We start from the raw sequence: 15007 nt of genomic DNA, 5'->3' as shown, positions 1-15007 counted from the left end.
CAATTTTGTATGTAGCCTATCCTATGTATTAAGCATTAAAAGCACTTGAATTTTATTTCAGGATTTTTCCCGGACCACTATTGCAGCAGGTGGGGTCCTGTTACGTCATCAAAAGGCGACGCTCATAGAGTAGCTTTTGCTTTGGCTAACATGCACGCTGCGGTGACCGAAGTGTAAATACATTGGTCTTATTGGCTATACAGAGACTGTGACTAAACATTTCAATAGATCATAGATCTGTGCTGACAAATCGGAGAACGAGGGAGTTTGTCCGCGGTGCAGACGGAACATGTGGAGCTCGAGCCGCCGCGTCCTTCAGCAGCTGCTCAGTCAGACTGAGACTGCTGTCAGGAGTTTGTCTCTGACTCCTGCTCAGGTCAGTGTCTCTGCACAGTTTACAATCAATGGCATTGATCACTAACTAATCATCCGTATGTGCCCCAAGCAGCACCAGAGTGGCCTAAATGTGAAATGTATTAGCACTAAAGACAAAGACTCTTGTCTCTTTGGTCTTCAATACTGGTAGTAAAACCTGTGGGACGGAGGGATGCTCTAGGACTTCTTCTTCTCTTTTCTGTTATAAAGGCATATTTATTGTTTTAACAAATATTAGTATAATAATCAGTTTGTCCAGTCTGTGAGCAGGCAGTTTATTTTCTGATCTATAATCTGACTTCATGAGTGGAGGTTTGGTGGTGTGTCTTTAATTTCCTGTTTTCATTTTACAGAACTTGTGTTGCGTAACATTTTTTCAGGAGATCTTAATCTCCAGAAATTTGTTAAAATGACTTGACAATTTGCATTCCTCTAAGATGGACTGATGCACTTTGTCTTCCAGTGACTCAGTGTGTTTTCCTAAATATCACTGGTCAGTTTTACTGCTCAGGTTTTGGGGACTGGATTCATATTGAATATTTTGTCTGAATTACATCACCTCAAGTCCTAAATTCTTATCAGAATGATTGATGTTGTTTATCAAAAACACACAACACATTACTTGTCCTAAGTCTTAAGACGGAGACGAGTTTATATATCAAGTATTGGCACTCAATTACCCATAATGCTTCACTCCTCTGACCTACAGCTGCTTTGTGCCAAAGAGCCATAACAACAGTACAAGGTTACAAGTGACTTTTGTGCTTGATGTTTCCCCAGAACACAGTGGTGGTGGAGCGATGGTGGCAGGTCCCTTTGTCAAAAGTCGGCCGCCCACCGAGGCTCCATCCCCGAAGACACAGGGTCTACAAGTTTGTTGAAGACACCAAAAATGCTCCCAAGAAGAACATGGAGCTCATTCTGACTCAGACAGTACCAAGTGAGTATTCTTAGTGCATTAAACACATCAAATGGATTAACTAACTGCACTGACCTGTCATGTTTTTATTCAGGGACCAGTATATGTGAAGGAATGATGAACAAAGTATTTCTCTCTTGGCTTTGTCCTGACAGAGCTCGGTGGACGAGGAGAAACTGTGTTTGTGAAGAAATCAGTCGGCAGAAACAAGCTGCTGCCCCAAGGCCTGGCAGTGTATCCATCACCGGAGAACAAAGACATGTTTGCTGAGGAGTTACGAGTGCGTACTGACCTATAGTATCTGTATTTATTTACCTCCACATGTTAGACTGCAGCGTTGACCTGTTTATCACTTTCACATTGTTTCTCTTGCAGCTTTTGCGCGAGGGGAAGCCAGAGGACAGAATCCAAACGCGAACTGGAGAACTGGTGAGTGTTGGTCCACAGAAGTGTTTATTGTGTTTATTATATAAATACTGTTTTTAAAACACTGGTGTTTTTACAGACGGTGGAGTTCCTCAAACGCTCCAAGCTGAAGATCCACAAAATGCCCTCTGAAGAGTTCCAGCTCACTAAGGAGATCGTCTGCAGACAGTTTGTCAAGAAGGTCAGTCAGTCTTTCCTGTCCTCATCTTTCTCCTATATTATCCTTTTATCCTGAGGAATGTACGGTTTGACATTCAGAAAGTGCTTCCATAATTGTTTTTCATTGAGTTCAATAAAATTTCTTTTCAGCTGGGAGTTGTTGTGCCACCTCATGCACTGACTCTTCCTTTTGAGTCAATCAAGGAGTTGGGTGACTACTGGTGCGAAGTCACGGTGAGAAATGTTGATATTTTTTGTTTTTTTCAGTGCAACCCATGCATGCAGCTCCACGTTTTAGATGCATTTAGGTTGTTAGAAACTAAATTAAACAACTTAAAAATGCCATAGTTGCAGATGAGCATGTTTGACATACATGGTGTAAGAAGAAATTAAAACGTTTTTGTGATCTTGCCAAATTCTAAAACCACATAGGACAAAGTTTTAACCCCTTACTGCAAAGCTTAATTTGAGTTTTAGTCCTTTTTCACACCTGCCTGAAGCTGCATGGAAGCTCCAAAACAACTGCAAGTTTGGCCGTCGTTGTACCACAACAAGGCTCATTCTTCATATTGTTACCCTCCAGGTTAATGGGATAAGCACAGTCCGCATCCCCATGTCACTGCTGCCATATGAAGACCAGTCTGCAAGGCACCAGCAGCAGCTGAAAAGACAAAAGCAGCAGGAGGCCGCTGATGAAGACCAAGCTGTGGTGAAGGCAGTTTCAGAGACGGCAGCGGCCGAGCCTGCTAAAGACTCTGTCAGTCAGGTTGTTGAAGCTTCAGAAACACCTGCAACTCAAGATGCAACAGCACCACCAAGTGACGGGCCAAAAAAGGATTAAAAGGACTCCGAATGAAGACGTTCACACGGCTACAGCGGATTGTGTTTACCTGTAATACACAGTGTACAAGCAAAAACTGCTGTGGGTTTAGTTATTTAAATGTTTTTCATCTGGCAAACTCAGAAATCAACACAATCTCTCTTCTGTCACTTGATTCCAGTGGTTGTAGACGTACCATAAAACAATCCTTTTAGTAATGTGGAAGAATTTTTCATCTAATTTGAAACTGACTGTAAATACAGTGTTATTTAGTACAATGGAAAATAAAAGCTATATATGTTGACAATGCTGCAGGAGGAAATTATGTTTTTCCATGTTGCCTATGTTTTTTTTTGTTTATTTTATTTAACCTTTATTTACCCAGGCAAGCAATTAAGAACAATTTCTTATTTACAAATGTAACCTGATTTTGTGATACTGGTAATCATTAAAAAGAAATGCCCGGTGGCTTTCGAAGATACAGAGCCAGGGAAGGAAAAGATTTATTGATCAAGTTTAACTGCACAACACACATAACAAAAGAATAAGGAAAACAAAAAGAGTCTTTCCCAGTGTTGTCCAACTAACTCACCACCGTTAGGATTCCCCCTCCCGTCTGTGTAGGTCAGAGTACCGCGGCATGTCTCAACAAACCTGTGTGTATGTGACTGATGCTACAGTAAACAGATTTGCTAATTATAGGGAGCTTTACTGCACATGTTTGTACGAAGGTAGGTCGAGGAAAAGGTGCAATAATAATAACAAAAAAAAAAATCTCAACGTTATTACTGAAGCTGTATAACTTATATTCCTGTCTCTGAGATATGTTACATAAGCACTGCAGGTGACTGTAACATTTGAAAGCAATCCTGACTGCTGGTATGTTTAAGATGTTCATGTCAACATCAGATTAGACTTTAAGGCAGCTCAGGTTGTTCATGTGTTGGTACATTGAGCCTCCACCGTCAGTCCGTTGTGTAGCTGGAAGCTGGCCCATGAGTTCACACTGCTGCTCTTGGAGAACAAACAACACTGACGGGAGGTTTTCATCTATTGCTTCGATATAGGAAAGGGGGGAAACATGTTAAACTTTACAACGATGTCAATGCCTCAGTGAAAAGCTGATAAAAAGGCTTCTTCTAAATCCTTAACGTCTAAAAGAACAGATATCCTGCGGTGTTCTCCACAGCAGGAAAAAGGTGGCAGTATTTTTGTTTCGCCTCTGCACAGTTCATAGCGTCTTTCCTTTAACAAAAGTATTCACCTTATTTACAATACTCTGGCTCACTGGCTGTGGACAAACCACATACACACATATTCCTGGTTTATCATGATGACAGAATTTCACCTCTCTCATCCAGCTAAAATAAAACAGATTCATATAAATGCTGCATTCTGCAATCTGGAAAACGTCAAGGATCAGGGAGTCATCCATTCAGGGGGAAAAAACAAACGTTGGGATTTCTGAGTTCTGCACCTGGAGGACACACAGTCACGTAGAACTGAGATAAAGTTCCTGGTTAATGTTTAAGAAAATTCAAATGTTCTCCAGCCCGATCGTCACTATCCAACTGGGATGCATGTTTGGTTCTCTGGCAATTTATTAATAAATAAAACAAACTGAATATCTGGAAATCAACTATGAACAACTTTTAGTAGCAAATATAACTGGTTTATTTCCCAGCAATTACATCAACTCATTAAAAAGTTGTTGACTGTATAAATACATGTGTGTATGTTTGTATATATATATACAGTATGTGTGTGTGTCCCCTAACGACTTTAGTTCTTTTCTTTTCATCAATGAAAACAGTTCATTAATATTTGAGTGATTGCCAGAGAACCAAGCTGTTTAAACAGTGATGTCACAGAAAATAGGAGCCGTACATCAATGTCCCAACAGGAAGCACACGCGCACACACATCTGTAACGGCCACTTCAGGGTCACATTACATCCTTTCTGCCACAGACTGACCAAAGGTATCTTAAAAACGCCTTGGCGCTGTTATTTATAGGTATGGTACCAGTTTAGAAAAAGAAGTGAAATTACTGTTTATTCATGTAAAACTACAGTCAAAGGAGAGTTTAATGGCTGTAACTGGAGTTTCGATGTAGGAGGAACACCTTATCAAACAGTCGACCAAAACAACTATTGAATATTAACAGTTCAACACAAATGCAGGATGGAGGAGAAGGGGGAGATTTTGTATTTAGGTATGTGTACTGTCCCCCCCTCCCAAAAAAAAAAAAAAAAAAACAACCGTCCCTTTGTTTGGGAAATCTTGGAAAGCATTCTACTCTACTTTCGGATGCAGGGTTTCCACGTGCCACCAAGAGTCCGCAGCGTGACATTTAGAAACCATATTTGGCCTGGGTCTGCCGGCGGGTTAGCTTGTTTTCTGCCCAGTTGTTCTTCAGCTCCAGCTCACGTTCCTTCGCCTGTGAAAGAACAGATGAAGGAAAATCTTGGTTTAATTCTGCAAAACCATCTATTTTTACAAGTTGTTAAATTCCATGTGCTGTAATTTGGACACGCTTGTGACCACAGATATCAGGGGAAAACCTGATGAGCCAAAAGCCTGAGTGTACGGACGAATACGAGTTCTCAGTGCGACCAGCACAGCAGCAATGCAAATAAATCTCCACCCTGTGCGCTCGCTCAAACCACTGAACGCCATTCAAGGCGTGTACAAATAAAACAACATCCAATATTACTCACTAATGGGCCAAATTCTCTGAAAGTCAAACAAGTGAGATTAAGACAAACTCATCTACATTTATGGTGTGTTTGATTGCCTTGAAGATTTCTGCAACCTGCTGTAGGAGAAGTGCAGGCGTACAGTCGTCAACACAAGGCTTATGGTAGGGGGAGGGGATAAATGACCAAAAAATTTAAAAAATGGAAAATGATTACACCCACTTCAGGGATGGTGCATTGGGTCATTTAGGGGATATTTTGTATTGGGAGTTGGTACCTATCATGAAATAAACCCCCCACCCCACCTAAAAAACTAAATCGGACATGTTTTTTTCACACTTTTTCCCCCTGTTATCATTAAAAATAAAATAAAATCTTAAGATAACACTTTGATTCACCTGTCAGATGTTGACAGGTGTTCTAATGTAATATAATACCTACATAATGCATTGTGGCTCCTGGTTGACTGCAAGCAAACCATTGAAATCCCCAAGCAGACGATCATATTCAACACACCATCAGACAAGCAGTTAAACAAGAGCTGTCGCAGGTATGTTTTTTTTCTTCCTTTTTAACAAAATTATATAACAATTTAGCTTTGTGTCAAGTTCCATTCAATATTAGGCATACTTTTATCTTGCTAGCTGTAGCTCAAACTAGCTAGCTAGCAGTTAGTTCCTTGACACCTCAAAGTAGATAGCTAGCAGTAGCTAGCTAGCTAGATAGCAGTTGATCTGACATGTTTTTGCTGAAAATAACCAGCTAGCTTTATATTATTATTATTATTATTATTATTATTATTATTATTATTATTATTATATATATTTTTTAAATACCCTTGTTGCCCTATTTATAAATATTTATATTTAGCTAGCTAGCAGTAGCTAGCAGTAGCTAGCTAGCAGTTGATCTTACATGTTTTTGCTTAAATTAGCCAGCTAGCTTTATTATTAAAATATTATTATTATTATTATTATTATTATATTGTTATTATATTATTATTATTATTTTATATCTTTTTTTTTATATTCTTGTTGCCCTATTTATAAATATTTATATTTAGCTAGCTAGCAGTTGATCTTACATGTTTTTGCTTAAATTAGCCAGCTAGCTTTATTATTATTATTATTATTATTATTATTATTATTATTATTATTATTATTATTATTATTATTATTATTATTATTATTATTATATATCTTTTTTTAAATATCCTTGTTGCCCTATTTATAAATATTTATAGTTTTTTTTTTTTACCAGTCCACCACAGCGTGCACGGCATGTGTGAATGTGTTTGTTTGTATGTAATGCTGTAACTTAATCTAATTTAGAATATTTATCTTTTTCAGAGAAGTCACATCAGTCTGATGACATCATCAAACATGGCAGAGCCCAGACGCATGTCCACCACTAGATCCACTGGAATCATTTATAATGCAGATACCGACTTTCCTCCCTCCAAGAACTTCCAACCACCCACAAAACTCCCCACACTGCAGAGTGTCATAAGCATGATACGGTACCACCTGGAGATGGGCAATGGGAGAGTGACTACAACCATGGCAGCACGGGAAGTGGCAAAACAGGTCTACGCCAAGTACTACCACGATACTGTGTTTTGTGTTTCCTTGAGCACCATCCAGAGGAAGGTAGAAAGGGTCTGGAAACAGTTCAGTGAGGGCAGAAAGAGGTATGGGCAGACAGGGAAAGAAGACTCACTGGCTGTCCAACAATACAAAGAGTTATTTCATACAAAGTCTGAGCTCTTTGATGTATTTGCCCACGACCCCATACGGCGGCAATCACTGGAGAAAGAGTGGTGTGTAAGCATGAGTGAGATGGAGCACAAATACTATGAAGACCAGAAGACAGAGCGAAGGATGTTCTGTTCTAAAGGTGTGGACCCTGTCTGGTACCATAGCATGATGCGAACCCAAAGGTTGAGGGAGAGGAGCGAAGAGTACCAGAGGAAGAGAGACCAGCAGTTCTCATATCAAACTCTGGACCATATCACAGATATCTTGATTGAAGCTGGTGAGATATCCAGCTGCAGCAGCGATGAAGAGAAAGAGGGCACACCCCCAAAGCGACTGAGACAGATGTCTGAGACTGACACGCAGCTTCAAAAGGAGGGTGAAGAGAGTGAGGTGCGAGCAGAACCCAAGGGAAGGAAAAAAATCTTCACGGATGTTGCTGAACTAGACATGGATGAAGATCCACTACCACAAGAGTTTCAACACATACGATTGTCTGAGAGAAAAGTCCGGGATGAGTTCTATACAACTATAGCCAATCTCTCAGGAAAGGGACTGTCTATCAGTGAGGCGAGCTCAGCTGTGATTGAAGTAGGCAACACTATGTTTGGACGAAGCTGGAAAAGTGCTGGGGAATGTGATGAGATCTTTGACAAGGATACAGTGCCAAGTACTAGAAGCATAAGGGCAGCTCTGCAGCAAATTGAGGCCCAAAGTCTGTGTCTAGTTGTGGATAAGCTTGAGGAGGAGAAGGAGAAGGGTAGAATGATCACACATGCATCGGACAGCACCACAAAGAAAGGTGTAGGCCAGTTCATGGTACAAGGGCTGCATGTGGGTCAAGACAGCCTATTTCCTCTGCCTATCTTACCAATCCATCGAGAGACCACTGAGGACATAGCAATGCAAGTAGATATGGGGTTCGAAATACTGGCGTCGGTCAGAGGAGTCAGTGTGGAGGATGTATATAAACTTGTAGATGCACATATGACTGACAGCACAGAGCACAACAAAGGGTTTTCAAAGCTGTTGGCAGAGATGTACAGCTTGGAAACACCAGCAGGGCAGATATTTTGTGGCACCCACACTACACTGGGCTTCAGCAGTGCCATGAATAAGGTGATGCGGTTGGTGGAGGCTGATATGAAGATGGAGCAAGTGCTACAGAGTTTCATGGTGGATCTGGATGTAGACTAGCCTGACTCTCGCCAGACCCTTGTAGTTCCGCAAAGCTACGCTGAGCTCCACACAAGGGTCTGGGACTGCTCCATAGGCGATTCATTTCAGAAGGCGGGGCCTTGTAAAAAAAATCTTGTATGTGATTGGATAAACCACTTGTCCGTTATCTTGAATGACGTGCTACTTCAGCCACTCACTGCGAGCCGCCATTGTTGTTTGACTCAAACAGTCGCTTCAGCGCTACGTCACACCTCAGAAAGTCCCGCCCGGCGATCCTGATTGGTTCATTATTTTTTGCTCCGGGGAAGAAGTTTGCATTGGCCTCGAGTCCAGACCCTTGTGTGAAGCTGAGCGTAGCGCCTCTGGTGGAGCTTTGCGGAACTACAAGGGTCTGGCGAGAGCCAGGCTAGATGTAGACAGCAAGAATGCCAGTGTGGCTGGACAGGCACTGGACATGTGCCTCAAGTTGGTGGCTCCTGAGTATGCCCACAAACCCTGGAACCGCTACAGGGAATTCCTCCTCTTCCTTGAGCAAAGGCAAGTATCCAGTGTGCTGTTTTCCTACAAAGACAGCAGGTTTGGGTGTCTCTCCAGGGCGGCGGCAGTGCTAATATACCACTTAGGCCATCTGACGGAGTTCCTGAGCCAGAATCCTCACATTAACAACCGCCTGGCCTGCCTCGTCAGAGAAGTGATGGAGCTTCCCTACCTCAAGGTGGTCCTCGTGGTGTTTGCCTGCCTGGGTGTGCACTTGGTGGAGCCCTTCTATGCCAGAACCATAGAGAAAGATGCTACCCATACTCAGCTCAGGTCAGCCAATCAGCGACAACTACACGATGTTCACAACACCTGAGTATCCTGTAGTGTCTGACAAGCTTTTCAGTGGTGTAAAGAAGACCTACACAGAGGAGGTCCTGAACTCAGTGTCAGACGTGGCTGCCGAACACTTGGATGAAGTGAAGAAGCTGACAGAAATCATGCAGCCCCACCTGCAGACTGTCCTGGCCAGGCAGAGGAGGGAATATGGGATTGACGAGGAGACCTTCCCAATGGAATATCCTGTCAGTGAACAAGCTAGCAATATTGATGACACCCCTGTGCACAACATTGGGATGGAGAGACAATGTGGCAAGGTGGACTACAGACTGAGGAAGTTAGGCACACTGAACGCAGTCAGTAGGTCCATCATTTTACAGAGGAGCCAGGAGCTTAGGAATGGACAGATTCCATCCTTCAGGGGTTTCAAGGCAGCAGCCCAAGCCAAAAGAGAGGTTGAACTCAACTGGAGCAAACTTATGAAGGCGAAATTCGAGAGTGGGGCAGACCAGAAACAGGAGATGGCTCAAAGAAAGGAGAGGAAGAGACTTGACATGCTGGACACACTGAAATCTAGAGGTGGCCCCTTCACTGACAGTGGGGAAGTGGAGAAGTTCCTTGTGGATGACAGTGTGAACAACAATGCAAAGCTGCAGAGGATGAAGCTTGAGGTTCAGTTTGCAAGAGAAAGTACCACGCTTCTGCCAAAAGTCGATCCTATCTTCAGAATCCAGGTGACACTGCCCAGTGGGAAGAGGAGGATGAAAACAGCACAGGAGTTTGGAGATGCTCTCATGGCATACCTGGGCAAGAGGAGTGACCGAACCACACTGGAATATGCAAAATTCCAAGAAAGTCTTGAGAGGCTGGCATCTGGACAGGAGTGACAGAATAACATAGGAAAATGTGACGTGCTACTTAAGTCTGACAAGTTCAAGTTCTTTCCATGTCAATGTGACTGAATAAAATGATTTAACTGTTTTGTATTTTAAATAAAAATCTTTCAAGTATTCCAAATGAGTTCAGTCTTTTAGTATTAGCAGACTGTAAGAATAGTAAATGCATACAAAGGGCGGAACAGCCAAAAAATACGCTGTTTTTGTGTTATTTTTTAATTTTAAGGATTATTATTAAAGATTATTATTAATTAATTATTAATTATCTTCAAGATACAGAGTTACTTTGAGGTGTAACAGTTCTATTAATAGTGTTTATTAATTCCCAAATGGGTTGAAAGTATTTATTCAACAGTATATTGGCAAACAGTAAGCTTATAGCTTATGCATACCAGGCGGAATGTGCAGAAAATGCCACTTTTTTAGTTATTTTTTTCAATTTCAAGGGGTGGGGGGTTATTTTCAAGATACAGAGTTACTTTTGGTGTCAATGTTCTTGTATTGATAGTGTTAATCAAGTCCCAAATGGGTGTGTTGAAATTTTGAACTTGATGATTATCCCCCCCCCCTACTTATGGTTTGCTCTGTGCAAACAGGCATGACCGCCAACAACATGAAGCTGGGTGTGTGCCGACATGTCCGACTTCTGGTATGTCGGTAGAGAAACTCTGACTCCTACCCTGCCCTGCATCTCCTTAAAAACCAACTGAAAATTAAAACCTATTGCAAAGCAGATGCAGCTAGGTAGTTGAATTATGCTGGTGGTATAAGGATAACCAGTCCTTAAAAAAAAACATCAACTCAGACACAGTGTCACCGAGCAGCTATGTGATAAAATGTGTGTCACAAACACAGAAAGTGTCATTTGAGCGTTAGCAGCATTCACCTGGTGGATAAGATATGTTATCTGGTGCTTGCGTCGCTGCTGTCCTGTGGGCTGCTCTCCCTTTTTCTGCAGGAAAGAAGAGAATGAGAACAAGTTATAGTTACATTACAACACAAAACGATCAGCCCTGTGTGTGTGTGTGTGTGTGTGTGTGTGTGCGATAGTTAAAGTGTCCACCCAGTGAAATTGTCATGCGTGTTGTTTCTCTCAAACCGAGAAGACACGTGAGAGATAAGTTTGCCTAAAAAGTTTGGCTTGCATGAAACCATTCTTCCCGTAGCTTAGTAAACCGAGCCCATGTGCATTTTGAAGTAGAAACCTCAAACACCAGATATCCATCGCCATTTCCTTTATGACTTCATACACATTCCCAGTTTCAACCGAGTCTTGGTTTTGTATTTAACAGTAGTTGGTTGAATACAACTTCTCTCTACAAAAGCAGAGACGTCAACATGAAGCTGAGAGCGACCTCACACCCTGTCGGTTTTTCTGCACATGCAAAACTTGCAGCCAACACCCAGCAGAGAGAGATGAGGTCACCTTGCTGAAAGACTGGCGGGTCTGTTTCTCTTCCGTCATGCTCTTGGTCATCCACTGCTGGTTGCCGCTCAGCTGATCGTCTCCCTTGATCTCCAGGAATTTCACCTCCTCTTTCCCTCTGTTTCTTTTCCCCTGCAGCCGCATGAACTGAAATAAAGGGGGGGGGGGGGGGGGGGGGACGGCCGGTTTGAGTGAAACTGTTGCAGCCCTGTTTTCACGTTTCTGTAATTGGATGATACTATGACAGCTGCAATGTCAGGAAAAAAAGTTTGTGTACATTATGACATCTACACAAAATCATTTGGGAGAAAAAGTAACACTCTTCTTACCGCTTCATCATCAAACATGGCAGATTGTCCAGGCTCTTCAGCGTCCTCCGATAATCCAGGGTTAGAGTCTTGGTAGTATGACTCATTATAATATTCCTTTCGTAGGAGAAAAGGAAAAAAAGTCTGGGATGTCACTGATGGAGTAATTGTTCTCTACAGTATCAATGTTTAAGAATTAAAATATTAACCTTGTATGTTGCTCTGTGGCCTATAAGTTTATTCTTTTTTTTTTATCATAATAAATAAACATGAGGGTTCACTTGTATTTTTGAGCAGGGCTCATTTCCATATGTGCTCTATATTTGGCATAAGTGACCAGATGCTGGAGGAATGTGTGCCTCAGCAGTCATGGTTTCCATGGCAGCAATCAGATCTTATTACCCCACTGTTCAAATGACAATTCAGCTCTTCTGGGAAGACTGGCTCTGCCTTATTCTTAAACAAATTAATTTACACGTTTATATGAAAGGTTCTCACAAATGAGCAACAAGCGCGTAATTCCGTTGAGATGATGAGGTTATAACAAACAGTTTCAGTCGTAGTTACCTGAGGGAACGCCTCTGGGCCTGTCACGGGCTGCTGATACTGAGAATATTGACTTCCCCATCCACCAGCTCCCTCGTGGCTCCCTCCAAAGTCAAGAGGGGCATCTGACTGACCGGGCTCATCATCAGCAGCTGCAAAAGGGAGAGGCTCTGCAGGGGCTCCTGGCTCGGGGTCTAAGCTCGGGACGACTGCAGGGAGGGGCTGGGAGCTTTCTCCTAGGGAGAAGTAGTTCTGTGGGGTTATATCATCCTCGTTATCCTGGTCATCGGCGGCTATTTGTCTAGCCAGCTGCAGGGCGGCTGACTTTGCAGCAGCTTTGATAGCAGAGGGAGAAGCGCTAGAACCCAGACCCTGAGCGGGCGTCCCGGGCTTGGGTCCTTTGGGTTCTTGCCGTTTGGTGAGTGTATGAGGAATCAGGAGTCTGTCAGTCTCCTTCACTGTCAGGTTTTTCGGTTGTGGCAGGAGGGCAGCCAAGCCTGCACCCTGAGGGAGGCGAGATACGGATAGAAATAGGATGTGTGAGTTCAGGGATTTACAGGCATAATGAGATGTATTAATATATTCATTGTCGCTGCATTCCTGCCTTTTAATGTATTTATAGCCTCATCTGCAGAGTTAAAGAGCCAAAGAGCAAGTAGAAGAGTTAAATCTAGTCTGGTATGTGAAGCATAGTCTGCAGTGTGTGCAAATTATGCATGCAAACATTACGATTGATAACTCAACTCTAGTGTTTTATTAACACAACACAAATATTGTGTCATGTGTACACAACCCTATAATGTGGTTCTGAGGAGATCTGACATGACGGATACATTATTGCTTTGTTATCTGAGACGGAGATGAGGGAGGGAACATTTCTTTCATTTGTCACATTGAGATTTTCTCACCTGAGGTTGTGGTTTCTTTTTTGCTGGTTCGTCATCATCAGAGTCTGACTATAGGACAGAGACACACAAAGACTCTGAATTACAACCTGATTACTGTATATATATATATACCACAGGATCTGCAATATGGATCAACCCCTTCGGCTGGTCAGGCTCAGTACTCACGTCGTGTCTCTGGATCTGTGGCACAGTGATTTTGACAGGATCTGCTCGCTTCCTCGGCCTAGGCAGGCTGGAAAATAAACCTCCTTTAGATGGTGGAGGAGGATGTTCTAGGTCATCATTTGACGTGCTGTCCCCTGCTGAGGGCTTCGCTCTTTTCTCCTTGCTGCTTGGTCCATCGCTTCCTCCCGCCGATGCTGGCTTTTTAGGCGCAGGCAGGAGAGAGAAGAGTCCTCCTGTGCTGACTTTGCTCTCCGGTGCGGCAGAGGTGGAGGTTTCCTCTGAGTCACTATCATCACTGCTGCCGTAGGCGACTAGAGACATACTTGCTGATGTTGTTAAAAGATCTGCAGTAGCCCGTGGACATGGATAACCTCTTCCTCTTGGTTTTGTTCTCAAGAAGCCCTACTCACTTCTGGCGTTTTCCCGAGGAGCAGCTGACTTCCACTGAAGGTACGTTGCGATAATCTTTCAACTATAAAGCCGCAACGATGTGAAATTATTCCCAGTGGAGCTGCAGTGTGTGGACAGCAGATTAAAAGATGGGCCTCGCAGTGAGCTCGGGGAATGAAAAGCACTGTCCCAACTTCTCAGCGCTAGCTTAACGCTGGCTAGGCCGCCGCAGTCAACGATGAGAGCAAAACCGACCAAATCTCTCTCCGTCCGATAAGATCCGTCACAGACCCGCTGCTGCACCTCGGTCGATGCAGCAGGTGTGTTTTTACGCCGACTGTAGTGTGGTGTTACGCTAACAAGCACATCTAGTTAGTCCCTAGACTCCATCAAAACATTCGCCTCCATCATTCATGATTGAAAGAAACGACAACTGCGCAGCTTTCCGCGCAGCCATTTCTTCTTCCTGAGTTTTTTTTCCAAATCGGCTGAAAACTTACCGCCCCCCACGGACCGAGAGTGCATCAACATCAATTTATGCTGCTATGTAATATTTATTTCAACCGTTGAACTGAACACACTCTTTATCTCACACATGTCTGCAGTCTCTTTATTTGAGAGTTTTAGCAACAACAACAAAAACACACCCTACAACCAAAACGTGGTGGGTAAATGATATAATCTGATTTTAGCACATTCAGAGATGACATAAATATAACAACTAAATGAGCAAATGATACTTCCTGCCTAAAATGTTGTTTTATTTCTGGCAGTGTGCAAAAGAAACACGTACTTTTAATTAAAACGTACTTTTTGTTGTCCAATGTTCTTCTTGTTAGTTGTTTATCCTTGATACAGCCAAACACCTGAGGACACAATGGAAAAAAGTGGACATGTCTGTTTAGCTATTGTGTACATTTTGGGGCTGTTATTATTTTTTGGTTATGCATAAAACTAGATTTTCCCTTGAAAGTGACTACTTTGTGGTAATAAGTTGAGTTATTGCTCCTCCTGTGTTAAAACCCATACAAGGTTAATTGGGACAGGGACAGACATGGTCGGCCCATTATGTCCAATTAAATTGGTTCCAATTTAAATTCCCAGGCCCAGGTTTTTCTGCAGGATAGAAAACCTGCACATAATTGACAGATAGTGGCAGGAAAAAGAGGGTTAATGAGAGCCTAGCAGTTTATTTTCCCCCAGATGCATCCCAGCAGGTTCA

General features: G+C 42.6%; 2 protein-coding genes across 2 annotated transcripts; one reads left to right on the top strand and one right to left on the bottom strand.

Annotated features, from left to right (window-relative positions):
- Nucleotides 1–111: 111 nt before the first annotated feature.
- Nucleotides 112–2996, top strand: mrpl9 (mitochondrial ribosomal protein L9). Its single transcript, XM_083981790.1, has 7 exons — nt 112–376; nt 1156–1315; nt 1450–1574; nt 1670–1723; nt 1800–1901; nt 2030–2113; nt 2463–2996. Exons 1-7 carry the CDS (start codon nt 290–292, stop codon nt 2718–2720), a joined length of 870 nt encoding a protein of 289 aa, XP_083837916.1. The 5' UTR covers nt 112–289; the 3' UTR covers nt 2721–2996.
- A 237-nt stretch (nt 2997–3233) lies between these two features.
- prcc (proline rich mitotic checkpoint control factor) lies at nt 3234–14622 on the bottom strand. The gene is made up of 7 exons (XM_083982374.1): nt 13396–14622; nt 13231–13278; nt 12344–12826; nt 11798–11893; nt 11469–11615; nt 10929–10994; nt 3234–5138 (listed from the first exon to the last, which is right to left on the bottom strand). Exons 1-7 carry the CDS (start codon nt 13714–13716, stop codon nt 5052–5054), a joined length of 1248 nt encoding a protein of 415 aa, XP_083838500.1. The 5' UTR covers nt 13717–14622; the 3' UTR covers nt 3234–5051.
- Between the last annotated feature and the right edge of the window lie 385 nt (nt 14623–15007).

The sequence above is a fragment of the Trachurus trachurus genome, assembly GCF_905171665.1.
Source record: "Trachurus trachurus genome assembly, chromosome: 11".
In the NCBI taxonomy this organism is placed as follows: Eukaryota; Metazoa; Chordata; class Actinopteri; order Carangiformes; family Carangidae; genus Trachurus; species Trachurus trachurus.
This window is presented reverse-complemented; position numbering and strand designations above follow the sequence as displayed.

Coding starts and splice junctions, on each gene's coding strand:
- mrpl9 (XM_083981790.1), top strand. CDS start 290: ATGTGGAGCTCGAGCCGCCGCGTCCTTCAGCAGCTGCTCAGTCAGACT. Junction 1,316..1,449: donor TCTGACTCAGACAGTACCAA/GTGAGTATTCTT, acceptor TTGTCCTGACAG/AGCTCGGTGGACGAGGAGAA. Junction 1,724..1,799: donor AAACGCGAACTGGAGAACTG/GTGAGTGTTGGT, acceptor GTGTTTTTACAG/ACGGTGGAGTTCCTCAAACG.
- prcc (XM_083982374.1), bottom strand. CDS start 13,716: ATGTCTCTAGTCGCCTACGGCAGCAGTGATGATAGTGACTCAGAGGAA. Junction 12,827..13,230: donor AAAAGAAACCACAACCTCAG/GTGAGAAAATCT, acceptor CGCCTCCCTCAG/GGTGCAGGCTTGGCTGCCCT. Junction 11,616..11,797: donor CCATGTTTGATGATGAAGCG/GTAAGAAGAGTG, acceptor CCTTTATTTCAG/TTCATGCGGCTGCAGGGGAA.